Below are 17165 nucleotides of genomic sequence, written 5' to 3'. Positions count from 1 at the left end.
AACAAGTCGAAAACGAGGTGAAACACAGGTCAAGCTGTCTAACAAAAAATAAAAAACAGATCACTAAAACCATATATCGTCCAGTAACACAAATATAAATGCATGCATAAGTGTATTAAAAAATGCAAACAAGGTGGACTGCCATGCGTAATTTTCAAGTATCGAAATATATTTTAAATAATTGCCTCTCAGGCAGAAAAAATATTAAACGAGTGTTAATCAAATAATTCTAACATTTTATTTGTACAATTTTATAGTAATTCATAAGCTTTTTTTATAATTGTTTTAGGCATTGTACAGCTATATACAGAAAAAAATACGTTAAGAGACGTTTAAGTAACTGGCAAACAAATACAAATTTAGAGATTGAAAATCTACTATTACGTCGTTATTTCGTAACGAAAATTACTTTTGATTTTTACAGTTTTGGATTTAAAGTTTTGAGGTAAGCTGGCTCCAGTGAGCGGTCACGTTGGGCCACAGGAGCTGGTTATTACTGAAGGTCATCTGTTATCCGTGAACTTTGGAGCTCTTCCGCTACCGCCCTGCAAAAAAAATAATGAAACTTGTGATGTATGTTGTAAATGATTCGGTTTGACCTCTAAACCTTCAGGATTCATTTATATTGCTCTTCTCGGTTTCCAAATAGCACGGTTTTAAGTTTAGTTTGATAACCACGACAGCATCTTGGTTTCTCCTGGTCTATTCATTTATAACTTGGTTTAACATATTTTTACCTATACAATAAAAAAGTAAGGTTAGTCACCTCATTTAATAAATAAATATGAAAGCAGTGCACAATTATTGACAAATGTCCACTGTAAAGCACAGTTTAAAGATTTCTTACTGGTAAAAAAATATATATTGTATTAACATTTGCACAGTACAGTAAACATGAGAACGAATTACAAAATTAAAATGTATGATTTTTAAAGGCTACAATTTATTTAGAATGTAACATCTTTTTTCAAAAAAAAAAAATGGTTTGCACATTGGACAAGTACATTCCGTCGTCTATATATACCCTGTAGAACCGAATTTGTGTGAAAAGATTACGGTCACAGATTCGATTTTAGGGGAGTATATGGTCGATGCAAGAACTTCAAGTAATCCTCAGCCTTATTTTTGTATTTATTTTTTATTTTTTTACCACTAAATATTTTTTCATCTACACGTTTTTTTTAAACATGATTGTGATTTGGAAAACTGAATCGTACATTATTAAAAGAAATATTACATGACAATCGTATTTGACATCTAAAACACATTAATTTAGCTAATGAACAGTCAATCTAATACATATTAATGCAGGTTCTACCTGTTGTAACCGAAATTAGTCTCAGATTTTTTTTGCATATTTCTAAAAAATTAATTTGACATTTGGACTGGTTTCAAATCCTGCAAGTTGTACCTATATAATTGACAGGAGGCAAAAATGAACTGTGGTATTACTTTGTTTGAACAGTACAGATTACAAATCTATGTCCTATACTGCTGTTTGGTGGTACCTTAAGAGCTGCCAAGCGGTTATTCTCTTTTATGTAGTGTTTGATTATTGATTGGCACGGCGCGTTAAAGGCGAACCGGGGCGCCCTATACAGCAAACTGAAAGGATGAGACGCGCTGGAACGATGAGACTCTAGTAACTTTTGAGTGACCTCTGCATCACAAAGACGGTCTCCATCAATTGTCCACAGGCTTTATTTGCCTTTTTGTGCCCTGGGCGTTTATATCTTTTGTCTTGTTCTGTTTTGTTTTGACCTGTCAAAATCCTCAGGACTGAGTTCGATTTACCTTCGAATGTTGTTATATCTTATGGACCACCCCGCATGTTTATACCTGTGATGTTCATACTTTTTTTACGTAGAATATCATTAAATGTGCAGTGCCCACGGATCGCTCACCGAGACTGCCCACATACTACTGAGTCAAAAAGAACAGGACGTTTTATTTACACGCGAAGAAGCAATTCACGGCTGCACATTGGTCACTTAATCAAATAAATTTAATATTGCAGCGATCCTAATTGAGAGATAATTGTTAAGTTTGTGAAATTCGCTACTAGGTGTGCACAGCTTCTTCTCTGTTGATGGAGTCTCTCCAACTCGATTGGCCAAGCTGGTCACATGGGTGCCTAACTTTATTCAGTTGACAGCAAGTAGGAGGGCTTTATGGAGGGAGGAAAAAAAGACAACTCGAGAAAAATTAGTATTTTCCACCTTCAGAAATTAATGGCCATGAGTTCGTACATGGTGAACTCCAAGTATGTGGATCCTAAATTTCCTCCTTGTGAGGAATATTCTCAGAACAGCTATATACCTGATCAGAGTCCAGGCTACTACAGTCCATCGCAGGACACAGCAGATTTCCAGCATCCCGGGATCTATCCACGGTCAAACTACTCTGAACAGCCTTACAGCTGTAACACTGTCCAGAGCGCACCGGTGCAGTCGCGGGGTCATGTGCAGGATCAAGCCAGCCACCCAAGCCCTTTTCCCGCACAGACAGAGCACTGCCCTGCTGTCCAAATATCCGGACCTCGGACTTGTGGACAACAGCAAAACACAAAGAGCCAGATGCAAGCCAAGCAGCCTGCTGTAGTTTACCCATGGATGAAGAAAGTCCACGTTACTACGGGTAAGATTCAATCTTATTGCTGTCTGTTTGTGGGCCAGCCCATTCTGCCGTTTGAGACACACTTAAAACCATTCAGTGAAATATTTATAGGTTCCTCTGAAGGGGCCGCCAATTACACCGGCCATAAATTTTTATTGCTTAGGAAATAGGCCGCTAGCAGTGTTGGACGGTATTTCAGAGAGTCCACTTGGCCCAACGTTTGTATTGAATAATTTCGCAATGATAAAGTTTGATAAAAATCACTGCTTGTTCATTTGTAAATTATAATTACAAAAAAATATATATATATTTGTTGGGTGCTAAAATCTAAGCGTGTTCTATAAAGTGTGTGTTGTTGTGAGAGATATTCCAGTTGTCCAGTTGCATGTAAAATGGCCCTTTTAGCACTTTTTAAAACAAAAGTTTTTATTTGTCTCTCCCCTAGTGAACCCGGATTACACAGGACCGGAACCCAAACGCTCTCGAACAGCCTACACAAGACAGCAGGTCCTAGAACTAGAAAAGGAATTTCATTTTAACAGGTATCTAACAAGACGGCGTCGCATTGAGATCGCGCATACCCTCTGTCTCTCGGAGCGACAGATTAAAATCTGGTTTCAAAACAGAAGAATGAAATGGAAAAAAGACCATAAACTACCCAATACGAAAGGAAGATCGGCTTCATCTGGAAATCAGCATGTACAGCACGCTCAGAAGGTCAACCAGACAGAGATCACAACTTTATAAGTGGATATATCTCCCTCCAGTTGTACAGATGAACTGTATGTAATAGACAATGCTTCTTTTGACATTGCATGGTAGCAAAACATGACATTTTGGTCACAAGTGCCAAAAACTGAGAAGCAGAAGCACACACTATGACTTAATGCAGGGTAAAAGACTGCTATGCGTTTGAAACCCAAATTCTTTCAATTCATCCAACATTGTAACTCTTTGTAACTGAGGCAAAAAGGATATAAGGCATCGAATGATGGCCGTCACGAGGTACAGTAAAACGTCAGAAAGCTTTCATCGTTTTTACACAAAGTTGCCAAATTTATTTGAAAGCATGGTTCGTTTTAGTGACACTTTTCACATTTAATAAATTCCCTTTGTATTTTTTATCTAATTTCTCTTTTTTGATGCCTATGGCGCGTCAATTTATCTTAACTTAATTACGAAAGAAAACTTAAGCAAGGCAATGTCAGCATTTATAAAAATCACGAATGTCTAACGTGTTTTTTTTTTTTACTTAAATCCAGTGGAAGTAAGACAAATACAAAATAAAATTAGTTAGCGATAAAAAAATATATTCGTTTTCTGGGAAATAATTTATTTGTACAAACTGAGGCAATTTCAGTTTGAACCTTGCCTTTTGTGCGCGCCTCATAACATGTTTACGTAATTCTTAATTTGTTCATATAATTCTACATTCGATAAATGCTTCTAAATTTGTTTTGTCCAATTTTATAAATGTTTATTTCACCCCAGAGATTTTTTTCCTGATATTTTTTGCTAGAATATACCATGACTTTTCCGGTAATAAATCCCGCCTGGCATCTTTGTAAACAATATAACTACAATTAAGGAAGTATTTCCGTCTTCCACATTTCTTCTGAAATGCTTTATCAGCAACTTTATCTCGAATTTTAGCTTAGCTTTTAGTGGCCAAGATGTTTGAACTCTCTATTTATTAAACAAAATGTAAAAAAGTTTTATACGTATGGTTTCCTTCCAATGCAACAATTCCTAAATAAATTAAGTGCGTTATTATATATACACATTTCAGTATATTGATATATGGTGCATATTTTACAGGCATATTTCTAGCAAATAAATAGTCAAATATCACGCAGAGGTTACACTTAAACTGTATAGTATTCTTTGTTAAAACTCGGCTTTGTATGAAAAGGGTAGAAATAATATGAAGAAGCACTTTGATACACGTTTTATTAAGTTATTTTTTAAAATGGGTTTGGAGTTGCTTTACAAATGTGAGAGTTTTTTCAGCGGTGATTAAAGTAAGACGCTCTGCTATCATTGTGGTGTCTTTGTCTCCTTAAACAAAAACACGAGGCGCACATGCATTGCGAAGATGTCTCCGCACTGAAGCCTTCACGTTGAGAGCGTGAAAAGGTATTTTTACAGAAGTTTGACAAAAGCCTTGCGGGCAGGTTCATCCAGAGGACACAGTTTCTGTTGCATTAGACGCTTTTGAGCCGCGAGCACTGACCTCTAAACTCGTGACCTGCAGGAACAGCCTGTATTCTCAGACTCTTTTTGAACCAACAATGTGACTTTTAATGCAAAAACTACTTCGATACTTTAAATAAATTTTCTGTTAACTGCAAATTTGCTTATATCTTGGCTATTGGTCGTATATTTGTCACATCTTCGTCACGAAATGTAACAAGCCATTTAGAGCTTTGGTTTGAGAAACCATAATTTGAAAATTATACATTTCACGTTTAAAACAACCATGACAGTCTGACTATAAGATGAACTGATTGCATAAAAGCAGCCACATGCACTGAGGTGGGTAAGAGAATTCCTTGTTTTGGAATTCCTGGACCTAAGAGCATATAGTAAATTGCAAACAGTAGGTAAAACGCATGTGTTTTATTAACACTTCATCAAGTTTGAAAAAGTAGTAGATCAGATATGCATCTGTGCTTCCCAGAACATTCATTTGCACCATGAGTCTTTCACTGCCATGCTTATGACACAGTAAAAACTAACAATATTTTCTTAGAAATTTTATACCAGTTTTCTCTTATAAATAGGTTCTTTAGTTTTCTTTCATTATTTATTTTCTATTTATGTGGCAACAATCTATCTGACAGTACTGAAAATGTGTGAACAAAGCATTGTGTATGTGCGTGCGCGGGGAGGGGGAGTCTGTGTGTGTGAGACTTGTGTTAAGGTTTAACTACTTCGTGTTTATGAATGTATGTGTGTGTTTGTTTGTTTGTTTGTTTGTATGTTGTGTGTGTATGTGTATATAAGAGAGAAATAGAAACAAAAGAAATAAAAGCAACAACAGTACATAGGTCGAAAAAGAAAAACGTTCAAAAGTTTTATTTAAGTTGTATTTATTGCATGAATAGACAAACCAATATGTTACAACCAGACGAACCAAGATATTACAAGCACACAAACCAAGCTCTGGTTGTGAACATCATTGTTTGCCTACCATAAACAAGACTTTAGCTGGGTTTTCACAGGTAGTGCTGTGTATATGTGTGTGTGTGTGCGCGCGCGCGCGCGTGTGTGTGTGTGTGAGAGAGAGAGAGAGAGAGAGAGAGAGAGAGAGAGAGAGAGAGAGAGAGAGAGGAGGGGGGAGAGAGAGAGAGAGAGAGAGAGAGAGAGAGAGAGAGAGCCCAGCTAGTCTTTTTTCTACATGGATGTGAAGAACATTCTGAGAAAATACTGGCTGAGTAAGATCATGTCAAGGTTTGAAATCATAGTGAAATGAATGGCTAAAATCAAAATACTTTTGAAACTTTAGCCTGGTTTATAGCCACAGTGAAGCCATTTTGTATTAATGGTTCTATAAAGAACATTTAGGTTTTACAAAAGGTTTTTATGGTAGGCAAACAATGATGTTCACAACCAGAGCATGGTTTGTGTGTTGTTTCACAAAAAGGTTCTTTGTGGAGAAAAGGTTGCTTCAGATTATAAAAATGTATGACAGAAATGGTTCTTTGAGGAACCAAAAATGGATTGCGATTATATTGGAATTATAATGGAACCATATATGGAATCGCTGTGAAGGCCCTTTCAAGCATCTTTATTTTCAAGCATCTCTAATTTTAAGACACACGCACACACACACACACACACACACACACACACACACACACACACACACACACACACACACACACACACACACACACACACACACACACATATAAACATAAGAGATTAATATAACACAAGTCGGTGTAAAAGAAAAAAAAAAGAAATTACGTGAATACTGTGACATAAACATTTAATTTTGTTTATTAATCAGTGCAAAAACAGGCGTGGAAAATCCATCTATTGTCTTAGCTTTCAGCAAGGCATTCTGATTATTGACCTGAATCTGAAAAGAATAAAGGCAGCTCCGCTCGCAATGACACTGCGCCGACTACAACCGCAGCTTTTAAAATGCTGCTCAAACGGCCATATTTGATTTCCAGCTGTTCGTTGAAAATGTATTCGCCCATCGAGACAGCCCGTTAAGATATATCAAACTGTGCTCTCGACATCCCAAGATAGAATTCGGTATAGGGTTCCGTTCTATATCTTTTTTGTTTGACCACGTGATTGTCTAAATAATTAATTCAGCACGTCCCCTAGAAACACGGCGTCGTCATTAATCGCGAGGACTCTATCAGACTTGAAAACTGAAGAGATCCAAGAAAATAATATCCAAACGGTCCGGTATCTCACGCCACGGTAGCCTGCGCATTCGCTCAGCATTTAAGCCAATGGAAGCTCGGTAGGTAAACATTTAAGATTAATATTTGTAGTGAGACAGCGAACATATCTGTCAGGATTTTGATAAATCTGTCCTTTGATTCAGTCTTCCTGGCGGACTGATGGAAGTTGTAACAGACTCGGGGTGCTTCTTTTCTCTTAAATAGCTTCGCTTTGTCGTTCAGTCTAAATCGTAACCGCTAAATAAAATCTGTTCACAGCTGTTATTAAATGCAGCCTTTACAGGGAATATTCGCTCTTTTAAATCTGCATCAATATAGTTTTATATTGATGCGGTTATATGATGCAAAGACCATTGCACTAAGATTGGTTTATTACTCATCCGCCAGGGCATCTGCGAAGGCCTCTTTGTGATTTATAATCCATCAGACATGCTGTTATGTCCCGATTTACTGCCAACCATTTGTGGGGACGTATGTGTTTTACTAGACTGAAGAGACAGACCAAAATTCAGAGATGCACTTGGAATTTGCGTGTACATTTGTTATGGAAGTATAATATAACATTTTTTGATTTTTTTTTTTTTTTTGCAATAATTGGCATGCATCCAAAACAATAAAGCAGGTAAAAAAATTTAATTGAAATATAGCAGTTAAAATGTATTAACAAAAAAATATATATCACCCACGTTGCTTTTATTTACAATAGTTAGTTATGATCGTGAATGTATTCCTAAAGCGTTATGAACTGTTAAAGAAGGATGACGGTGATCTGCATCGTTGTAAATCATGCTCAGTAATTCCTGAAAGGGTGAGAGGCTGTTGGGGGCCGGGCATAGACTGTAAATCTTTCACTTTTATTAGCCCGTGAACATATGCTGCAAGGGGAGAAGACTCGCATCCTCTCCTCAGGACAATCCAGCGCTCGGCCGAGTTCCCAACCGTTTCATCTCCATTTCTCCGTTCAGCTTTAACACCTATACAACACTTTCTAAAGCATTTTAAATGTAAATGATTAAATAGTTACTCAGGTTACACACAGCCGAGATGCATCCAATCTCACGAATTGTCTTCTGAGAAGAGGATAAAATTATATTAATTAATTTACAAGAACAGAAAACATTTTCATTTACAACTATGTGTTTTATATTAAACCTACATAAATGCGAATTTTATGTTCACTGCTACACATACATCTACGAACTTGCTTCATTAAAAAAATATATATATATACAGAATTTGGGATGATTTTGATGAATCTCCCTGGCTGACGAGGTCATACATTGCTGTCATTGCCTGAACCATAATCGTCAAACAATATTTCAATAGCTCATTGAAACCTTTAACAAACGTTGTTTCGTGAAAACAGCGACCAGGAAGTATTAAAGAAACAAAAACAAAAAAAAAATCTACTCATGGTCATCTTAAATGCACCGAACAATTAACATTAAAAAAATCTATAGTCTGATCTATAGGCCTACTAAATGAAATAATAAAAGGAATAAAAAGAACAATAAAGATGGAAATGTTCAGAAGAAAATTATATTCTCATTATAAAATGATTTGTATTTCGAAATGAAAAGAAAGACATTGAAATATTTATTTCTACTCAATATATTTCTTTGTCCTTTATTTGAACATTGTTTTCAAGCCCATAATAAATAGCAATATAGCTTTCATCACAGCAAACACTCCGCTACAGTGGCTGAGCAGCTCATGAGAGAGAAAGAGAGAGAGAGAAAGTAAGAGAGAGAGAGAGAGATATTGTGCAAAATATGATTTTACAATGATCGGCGGCTTGAGGGAATGTTAGTGCCCTTGCTTTTAAAAATGTATTTGTGAGGTGAAGCTGTTTGGAGTAGCAGCCTCAATCAGGACAATCTGAGACCCAGATCACGTGAACAAATATGCTTGTATTTTAAGGCAGCGCCTTTATTTGTCATGATAAAGGTTCCTGAAAAATACTAATGTCGACTCATTCGGCGATCCTGCCTCAGTAAAACGTTTTTTCTCTCTCTCTCTTCAAATGAAAAGTTGATTGCCAGTAATATTTCGCTTTGGAATAAGAAGATCGTCTTGGCTTTTTATTGGTAGCTGAGTGAGTGGCTCCATTCTTTCGGGAATACTGTCTGCATTGGTATATGGAAATGCCTGGAAAAGCGCGAGATCAGTTTTAAGACACTACTGTCTATAGACAAAGGGTGAAGGATTTATCCGAGTAGCTGCACTGAGAGATATTGAGACCAAGAAGCTATATAATAAATTGACTCACAGGTAAGCAATTACATGGCAAAACGTAACCTTTAAGCGTGGGCTTACATTAGGCCGGCGTAAAAATATGATTTATTCCATTCAAAGCAGCTGATCTTTATTAATGCCGTTGCCTGCCAGTAACCGAGCAAATACGATTTGAGGACTTTGAAAAAAATCTTTGGGAATGGTTTACAGCTTTTACAGAAACCATGATTACTAAGAAGGTTAGCTCGGACGATACATTGTGATGTACTTTTTACATTGTTTTTTTTTTTTTTTACTATACATATGTACATATTTTGCCAGCTGATTTTGCCATTAAACAGAGTGGAACATCTGCGTTATGCAATGCGAGATCGTTAATCACTTTAATTTGTGGTATACTCAATGCTAGGTTAGACATGATATATGTGGGTTAGGGTATTCTGTTACATTTCCACACATTCAAATATTTTGATTGTTTCTCCAATTAAGACCGTAGTTTACCCGAAATAATTGCAATTCCAGGCAGCTTTAAATCCGTTACCTCCATGTATTATCAAAGTAGGCTATTACATAAATATAAATCCTGTTTGAAAATTGAAATATTTCGCGTGAATAAACAATTTGAGAAATTAAATTATTTTTGGCACCAACATTAAAAGCAAATTGTGCATGCATTAATTAAATAGAGTAACTTAAGAAAATCTACAAAAAGTCCTTATATGACGTTTAAACTATTATCTTTTGGATTGTATTTTTCCAGATTTTAAGTCCGCTTTGCAACTGATCTCTGATTGCTGAATATCATTTAAACAAATACAAGGATTTCTTTAAATCTTTAATTTGATTATTCCGTTTGCAATTTTTTTATTTAAATGATGGTAGATGCATTGTCCAATTTCTTGATTGATCGACAAACATTCCGCTTTTTCTTTTTTTTTTCTTTTTTCTTTTTTGCAAAATCTGACGAAATGTTTATGGCAGATGTTTGAAACTTAAAAACGTGTTTCCATTTTTTTTAACTAAATGCCAAATGAAACGATTTTTATCGCCAACTATAATGCGTCTTTATATAACAGTGTAAGTAAACAGCCGAATTAAAACAGAGGCATATAAAAACATCAGTTACACTGATAACCTACATAATAAAGAATATATTACCATAATGTATATCTAGACAGACTCCATTTTTTTAGATCCTATTGTTCCATTATGAGTACCAAACTTACCGTGGGAGTGTGTGGGCGAAAACACTGTTGCCTCATAAAGGCAGAGCATGTTAAGATGCAGTGTTCGCTACATTTATCCTATTAAGAAAGACTTTGAACCTGACATACAAGCTTAAATACAAGCTTCAGACCTGCTCGGTACATTAGCCAACGCTGCCGTCCAATAGCAAATAAAAACAAAAGTTATAGTAATAATAATCCATAGTATAGCTCAAAGTAGTGTCCTCGCCTCAAGTTTGGAAAGGTTTTGGAGAGTGGAACAGAACAGCTCATCTGTCTGGTATAATGTGGATTTAAATCTCGTCTTCAGCCTCGCGCTTGGTTTTAAAATCACCGGTGTTGTGTGGTGTAGATAGTGTTGAGACTTACTTGAGCCCTTCCGTTCGTTGTTCATTAATCAGTGAGTTATTGCAGAGGAAGCCAAAGGTCACCCAAAAGGCTTATGAGTGCTAAATATTTTGGCCAGCTTCTCTTTGTGTAAAATCGCTTATGTCAGTTTTTCTTCTTAGCTACACATTTGATTCTAAAAAAATAGTAGAATTATTCAAATCTTCTAATGACCAAACAAAGTTCGTTCATTTAAAAAAACGTGAATGGAAACGAGTAAAAAATATATGCTGTAAATGCCTTGTTTTATTAACTGATAATGTTAAGAGCCGCTAATTTTCAATCGCAATGCTTGAGACTTGGAAAGAAGTATCATTTTATAGTCCTATACCCAGTGTGAAGAAAGTGCTGGGCATAAAATAACTCAAACTGAAAATATACCTATTTGAACCTTCAATAGCCGAGCACCTCTCAAAAAAACAGTATGCTGGAAAAAAACTGAAAAGAAATGTAATCAACAATTTAAATCAATAAACTGTTTTTACTCTTTAGGTCGCTGCTCAAATTATGACGATCGTATAAGGAAAGAAGAGACAGCCACAGACTGCGGTAAGAGATTTCTCCATTTCATGTGTATTAATATGTTCGAATTTTGTAGTGACATTAAATACTAATTGCTTTATTACTTACAACCTCCGCTTTATTATCCTGTGACTCAATCCAAGCCCATGATAATTATAGGCCATAAAAAAGAACACGTGCTTCTTGTAAAATTAACACAACAAAATGAATTTAATTTTAATACAATCTTAATTCTTCAAACACTGTGTTTTAGTCTCGCTTATGTACAACAAATTTTGTTGTTCAGGGCTCACCAGTACAACGCAACATTATTCTCTTGCATGTGCGTCAACGCACAGTGTTTTGAGTCCCACGATTTCAAACAAATGTGTGGTAAAAGCCAAATTTTCCCTTACAGCAATGTAAAGAAAAAAGAAATTACAAAGTAATTACATCTTCTCGATTACAAAAGAAAAATAATAATCTTAGCGAGTATTCCTTTCCGAACACTCTTCCTGAATTAGAGTGTACGCTTTATTAAAATCCACAGCTCTCCGTGTATTATGGCAAAATTGAGCTCCATTGCAAGTGGTCAGGAAGGTTTTAAGAGAACAGTGTGTGAACTGGACGGCTAGATTTATACTGCCAGGCTGTCCGCGTTGGCTGTAGCGGGACATTCTTGCCCCTAGCCTTCCTCCTACGCTTAGAGTTTTACCCCACTGAAAGTATCAACCCTCGAGGAGGGCTTTTCTTCTCACCCCTCCGTTAGGCCGTATATGGCGAGTCATAAATTTAGCACGGCTCCACAATGACAGGTGTATTGATATGTATTGCGTGTAGCTTTAGGACGTAATAACCACTGTACTGGGCGTGAGCTACAGTCGCTTATGTGAAAGCATATATTTAGAAGGACACAAAGATGAACAAGACGAAGGTTGAAAAAGAAAACCTGTACGTCGAGGTAAAGTAAAACACATTTGGGTTGTGCAAGGACTACACCGAGCATTTGTCACCAATCACATTTGTGCTCTTATTAACATGCATGTGGCCACCAACTCCAACTCTTACGTCAAAATAATGCAACTCAAATTAAGATGGTCAATAAAAGCAGAATTATAAATTAATTACATACTGTAATTTAAAAGGGGTTATTTAGTATTATGGGGCAAATTATAAATAGTAAGTCGTTTAAAATGTGATTTTTATAGATATTTGAAATAAAAAATGTTTGGCTATTTACATCCTTAAAAAACGAATGAGCTGGGAATCGGTGAACAACTAAACCATCTATTATCCTGAAAGTTATCTAAAACATGTGAATAACGGCTCATGTTTCTGTGTGATTCACTCTTTTAATTTAGTTATTGGGACTTTATTTGCTATAAAATAAATACATAGTTTTGTTTAATGCTTTATGTTGTGCAGCGTTTAAAATTTAAAACGCAAAAATGTCTTGTATTGAGCAACGAGAGGAAAAGAATGGGATATTGTTTGGAGAGAAATGCTGATGTTCCTTCTGCTGTCGTATCGTTTTACTCAATAGGGTTAAACTTTAACCCTGTTGTTGCCTAAAGTTCTGAAAGTGAAAAGCTCAGGGGGGTTGAAAGGCAAGCACATGAAAAGCCTCATCAAGACAAAAGTTTATAGAGAAATAGTAAAATAAATGAAAATTTAAAAAACAGTAACTTGCTTTACGATGAGATAACGAAGAAAAATATTTAATGGATTCTTAAAGTCTACCTTTATTCCTATCTGTAACTTTCTATTATGTCAATTATTTAAATAAAATCTATAAAACATTGAAAAAATCTTGGCACAAAAACCTTAAGGATTTTTTAAAATATAAATACAGTGATAAATGGGGCTCTATATACTTGTAAGGTACAGTTCTGTTAAAACAAATATAGAGGTTGTCAATAATGGCATCACACATCATTGTTTGTCATCTCACACATTTCTCTCTCTCCTTCTCTCTCTCTCTGTGTGTGTGTGTGTGTGTGTGTGTGTGTGTGTGTGTGTGTGTGTGTGTGTGTGTGTGTGTGTGTGTGTGTGTGTGTGTGTGTGTGTGTGTGTGTGTGTGTGTGTGTGTGTGTGTGTGTGTGTGTGTGTGTGTGTGTGTATGTGTACATATATATATTATTTACTTATTGTTATGTGTATATTCACATATTATTTTTCTTATCAGGTCAAAGAACAGATAATTTGTGGGAAGCTCCTTATTTATTTAATTATTGTTATGCATACATATATTCACATATTATTTTTCTTTTCAGGTCAAAGGACAGATAATTTGTGGGAAGCTCCAATCACGTGAGGAGCCCCTGCAATTGGACAGGGGTGGACAGGCCTTGCTAGTTTGAAACTTCACAATGCAGAAAACCACTTATTATGACAACGCTGGACTCTTTGGAGGATATTCCTACCCTAAAACTGACTCCTACACATATGGCCCTGCACACCAGGGCTACTCCTCATCCAGTATAGAGAATGACTATCAAAATGCCATCTGTCCAATTCAAACTACATCAGTCCGGCCGCCAGCACACAAAAATGGAGACATGAATGGCAGCTGTATGCGACCAAGTGCCAGCAACAGCAATAGCCAACCCGAGGGGCTCGTTGAACAGCAGCAACAGCAGGCTGCTCCTTTAGCAGCCAGCTCACCCAGCCCCAACACCAGCTCCACTCAAAAAAAGAAATCTCCCAACAGCAACGGCTCCAGCACTGCCACTCCAGTCATCACAAAACAAATCTTCCCATGGATGAAAGAGACGCGTCAAAACTCAAAGCAAAAAAGCACCAACTGCCCAGCTGCAGGTATGTGTGTGTGTGTGTGTGTGTGTGTGTGTGTGTGTGTGTGTGTGTGTGTGGCAGGAGAGGAGGAGTTTAGTTCATATCTACACTTACAGCTTACTATCAATGGTCATATTATTAGAGACCTTTACTTTTCTTACACTATGTTATGTCTCTCATTGGTCATGCATCAGGCTATGTAACATTACTAATGCATTGCATTTCTACCGTCTGTGTTCAGGAGAAACCTGCGATGACAAGAGTCCACCTGGCCCTGCCTCGAAACGGGTGCGCACTGCGTACACCAGCGCACAACTAGTGGAGCTGGAGAAGGAGTTTCATTTTAATCGCTACCTGTGTCGCCCCAGAAGAGTGGAGATGGCTAATCTACTGAATCTGACTGAGCGCCAAATAAAGATCTGGTTTCAAAACAGGAGGATGAAGTACAAAAAAGATCAAAAATCTAAAGGCATAATGCACTCTCCCCTAGGACACTCTCCGGACAGAAGCCCGCCGTTAAGTGGCTCGAATCACATTGGATATTCTGGTCAGCTTGCAAACGTAAACAGTCTAAGCTACGATGCGCCATCTTCCCCGCCATTCGCCAAACCGCAACAGAATATGTACGGCTTGGCAGCCTACACGGCGCCGTTAGGCGGTTGCATACCGCAACAAAAACGGTACCCGGGCACAGAATACGACCACCACAGCATGCAGGGGAACGGTAGCTTTGCCAGTGCTAATTTACAAGGTAGTCCCGTGTATGTTGGGGGGAATTTTGTTGATTCAATGCCAGGCTCGGGCCCCATGTTCAACCTCGGCCATCTTCCCCATCCCTCATCCGCTAGCGTGGACTACAGCTGTGCCGCTCAGATTCCGGGTAACCACCATCACGGACCGTGTGACCCCCACCCCACATACACAGACCTCAGCTCTCACCACGCGTCTCAGGGAAGGCTGCAGGATGCGCCCAAACTTACGCATCTGTAAGGATCTCATCTGTGTGCTGTTGAAAGCGATATGTCGCGTTTTTATTACCTCACTAGTTAAACGAATTTATAAAACTACCCTCCGAGAGAAACATAACGTATTACCCTGTATTATTATTATTATTATTGATATTACTATTACTGCTACGATTGTAATTATTTTAACAATAGCTGTGGTCTATTTCTCTCGACTGTTGAAGATGCACAGGAGTGTTTGTTGTCAGTTGTTTGGAGAAGCTAGTTGCGCAAAATGAGGGCAATTTCCATTAAGTATTACTTGAAGGTAAGTTCTGTAGATTTGACAGTATAGACATCCATCTTTATAGAGATGTGGTTTGTAGAGAAAAATATCATTGCCTCTTCGTTAAGTCGTCTGTTAGTCATGGGTACTACCGAATCCGTTTCAATTAAGATGTATCATTATTTATTGTTTTCCCTCAAGATTGTATGACAAACATTTATCTCGACTGAGTATTATATTTATTATTTAACGATTTTGTAACGCACATTATTTATCTTTTGATGTACATTATTTATATGGACAATATTGTAGAACTTATTTTGGAGCAGAAGCCGTTGACGTTTTCTTAGAACTGGTGCAAACAAGGTAATATTGTGTGACTGGTGTATTTCTGTTTTAATTAAATAATAAAATATCCTGCAAATGAAGAGATATTTACGCAACAATCTCGAAATTTTTTATTTTTTTTTCAAAGTAATTGGAAGTCTGGCATTTTTGGTCAATGCCATGGTTAATATTATGTCGCTTAAAAACACCAGCACGTAATGATCACACCCTCACATCCTTTATAAATGTTATTTTGTAAGTTGCACAATCCATGCATAAAATTATGAAATGGTAACGATATGGAAATGTTATATTTTATTGTGTCAAACATTTTGTAAATAAAAGTGCTTAAGCCGAACAAATGCAAGTGCACATCCTACATTAATATGCTCAGAAATCCATTTTCATTGTCACATCTATTATTAATTAATTAAACGTAGATTCATATTGTGTGTGTACATTAATAGATTTTTAACGTGGATGTCGCCCAAGTCACATGGCACTGGCGCCATTTTGTAAACATAAAGATAGTAAACAAAGAAGGCACCCTCGCGCTCTCCATCATCCAGATGCGCTTGAATGTGCGCGCTCCCTCCCGTACAATGGCTGTTCACAATAAAAGAGCAGTAGTAAAACTTACAATATATTGCATTTATTTTAAATTCAATTGAAGATTGTCATAACCAGTTTGTATTGTCAATTAACTGAATATTACTCCTATTTCAAGTTTTTCTGGTGGTTGCTTATAAAACGACTTTATGGATGTTCACGCAATTTGATAAATCCTTAAAAAAGCTATTGTGCCTGTCACTGATGCTATAATAGACCTGTTTCTTGTAAAAATAACACTGCTTCTAACAGTTGTTAGCTTTTTTGCTGGTATGGTCTCTGTAGAAATTATGTAGAAAGTATTGTATAAACAGTTAGATATAACATTAACCTTCACCATTGCGCAAGAATTAAAACACGTACGTCTATATATTTTAAAATGCACCTTATAATGTCGTAATGAATAGCCTAAAGCGTCACTGCCTTTGTAAGCACTGGCAAGCCTTCTCTAAAAGAATAGGCTGTTTCCCGGTTTCCCCCTAGCGAGGCATTTCAAAGCTCATTAATCAAAAACTCGTCGCTTTCAGTCTCGGTACTGATTCCACCTCCTTATGAACAAAGCTTTTTGCTTTCTCAACTCTGAAAACACATTTCAAACTGCAAGAGGCCAAACTTTGTTCTGAGAGTCAGAGAGAAAGAGAGAGATAGATAGAGAGAGGGAGAGAGAGGGAGAGAGAGGGAGAGAGAGAGAGAGAGAGGGAGAGCTACAAACTCGGGCTACAAACATGGCATGGATGAGAGAGAACTCAAGGCTGGAAAGACTCAAAGGGTTGAAGCATTGTGGGGTAAGGACACTTTTAATAAAAACGTTTTT

General features: G+C 37.0%; 2 protein-coding genes across 2 annotated transcripts; both read left to right on the top strand.

Moving 5' to 3' along the window:
* Nucleotides 1–1122: 1122 nt before the first annotated feature.
* On the top strand, nucleotides 1123–5343 carry hoxd4a (homeobox D4a). The gene is made up of 2 exons (XM_065293204.2): nucleotides 1123–2637; nucleotides 3062–5343. Exons 1-2 carry the CDS (start codon nucleotides 2172–2174, stop codon nucleotides 3361–3363), a joined length of 768 nt encoding a protein of 255 aa, XP_065149276.1. The 5' UTR covers nucleotides 1123–2171; the 3' UTR covers nucleotides 3364–5343.
* A 3390-nt stretch (nucleotides 5344–8733) lies between these two features.
* Nucleotides 8734–15318, top strand: hoxd3a (homeobox D3a). Its single transcript, XM_065293198.2, has 4 exons — nucleotides 8734–9314; nucleotides 11384–11440; nucleotides 13666–14209; nucleotides 14427–15318. The coding sequence occupies exons 3-4, from the start codon at nucleotides 13762–13764 to the stop codon at nucleotides 15173–15175; spliced, it is 1197 nt and encodes a 398-aa protein (XP_065149270.1). The 5' UTR covers nucleotides 8734–9314; nucleotides 11384–11440; nucleotides 13666–13761; the 3' UTR covers nucleotides 15176–15318.
* The last annotated feature ends 1847 nt before the right edge of the window (nucleotides 15319–17165 follow it).

This window comes from Paramisgurnus dabryanus, chromosome 15, assembly GCF_030506205.2.
Source record: "Paramisgurnus dabryanus chromosome 15, PD_genome_1.1, whole genome shotgun sequence".
Lineage (NCBI taxonomy): Eukaryota > Metazoa > Chordata > Actinopteri > Cypriniformes > Cobitidae > Paramisgurnus > Paramisgurnus dabryanus.
Note: the sequence above shows the minus strand (reverse complement) of the source record. Positions and strands in the feature narration are given on the sequence as shown.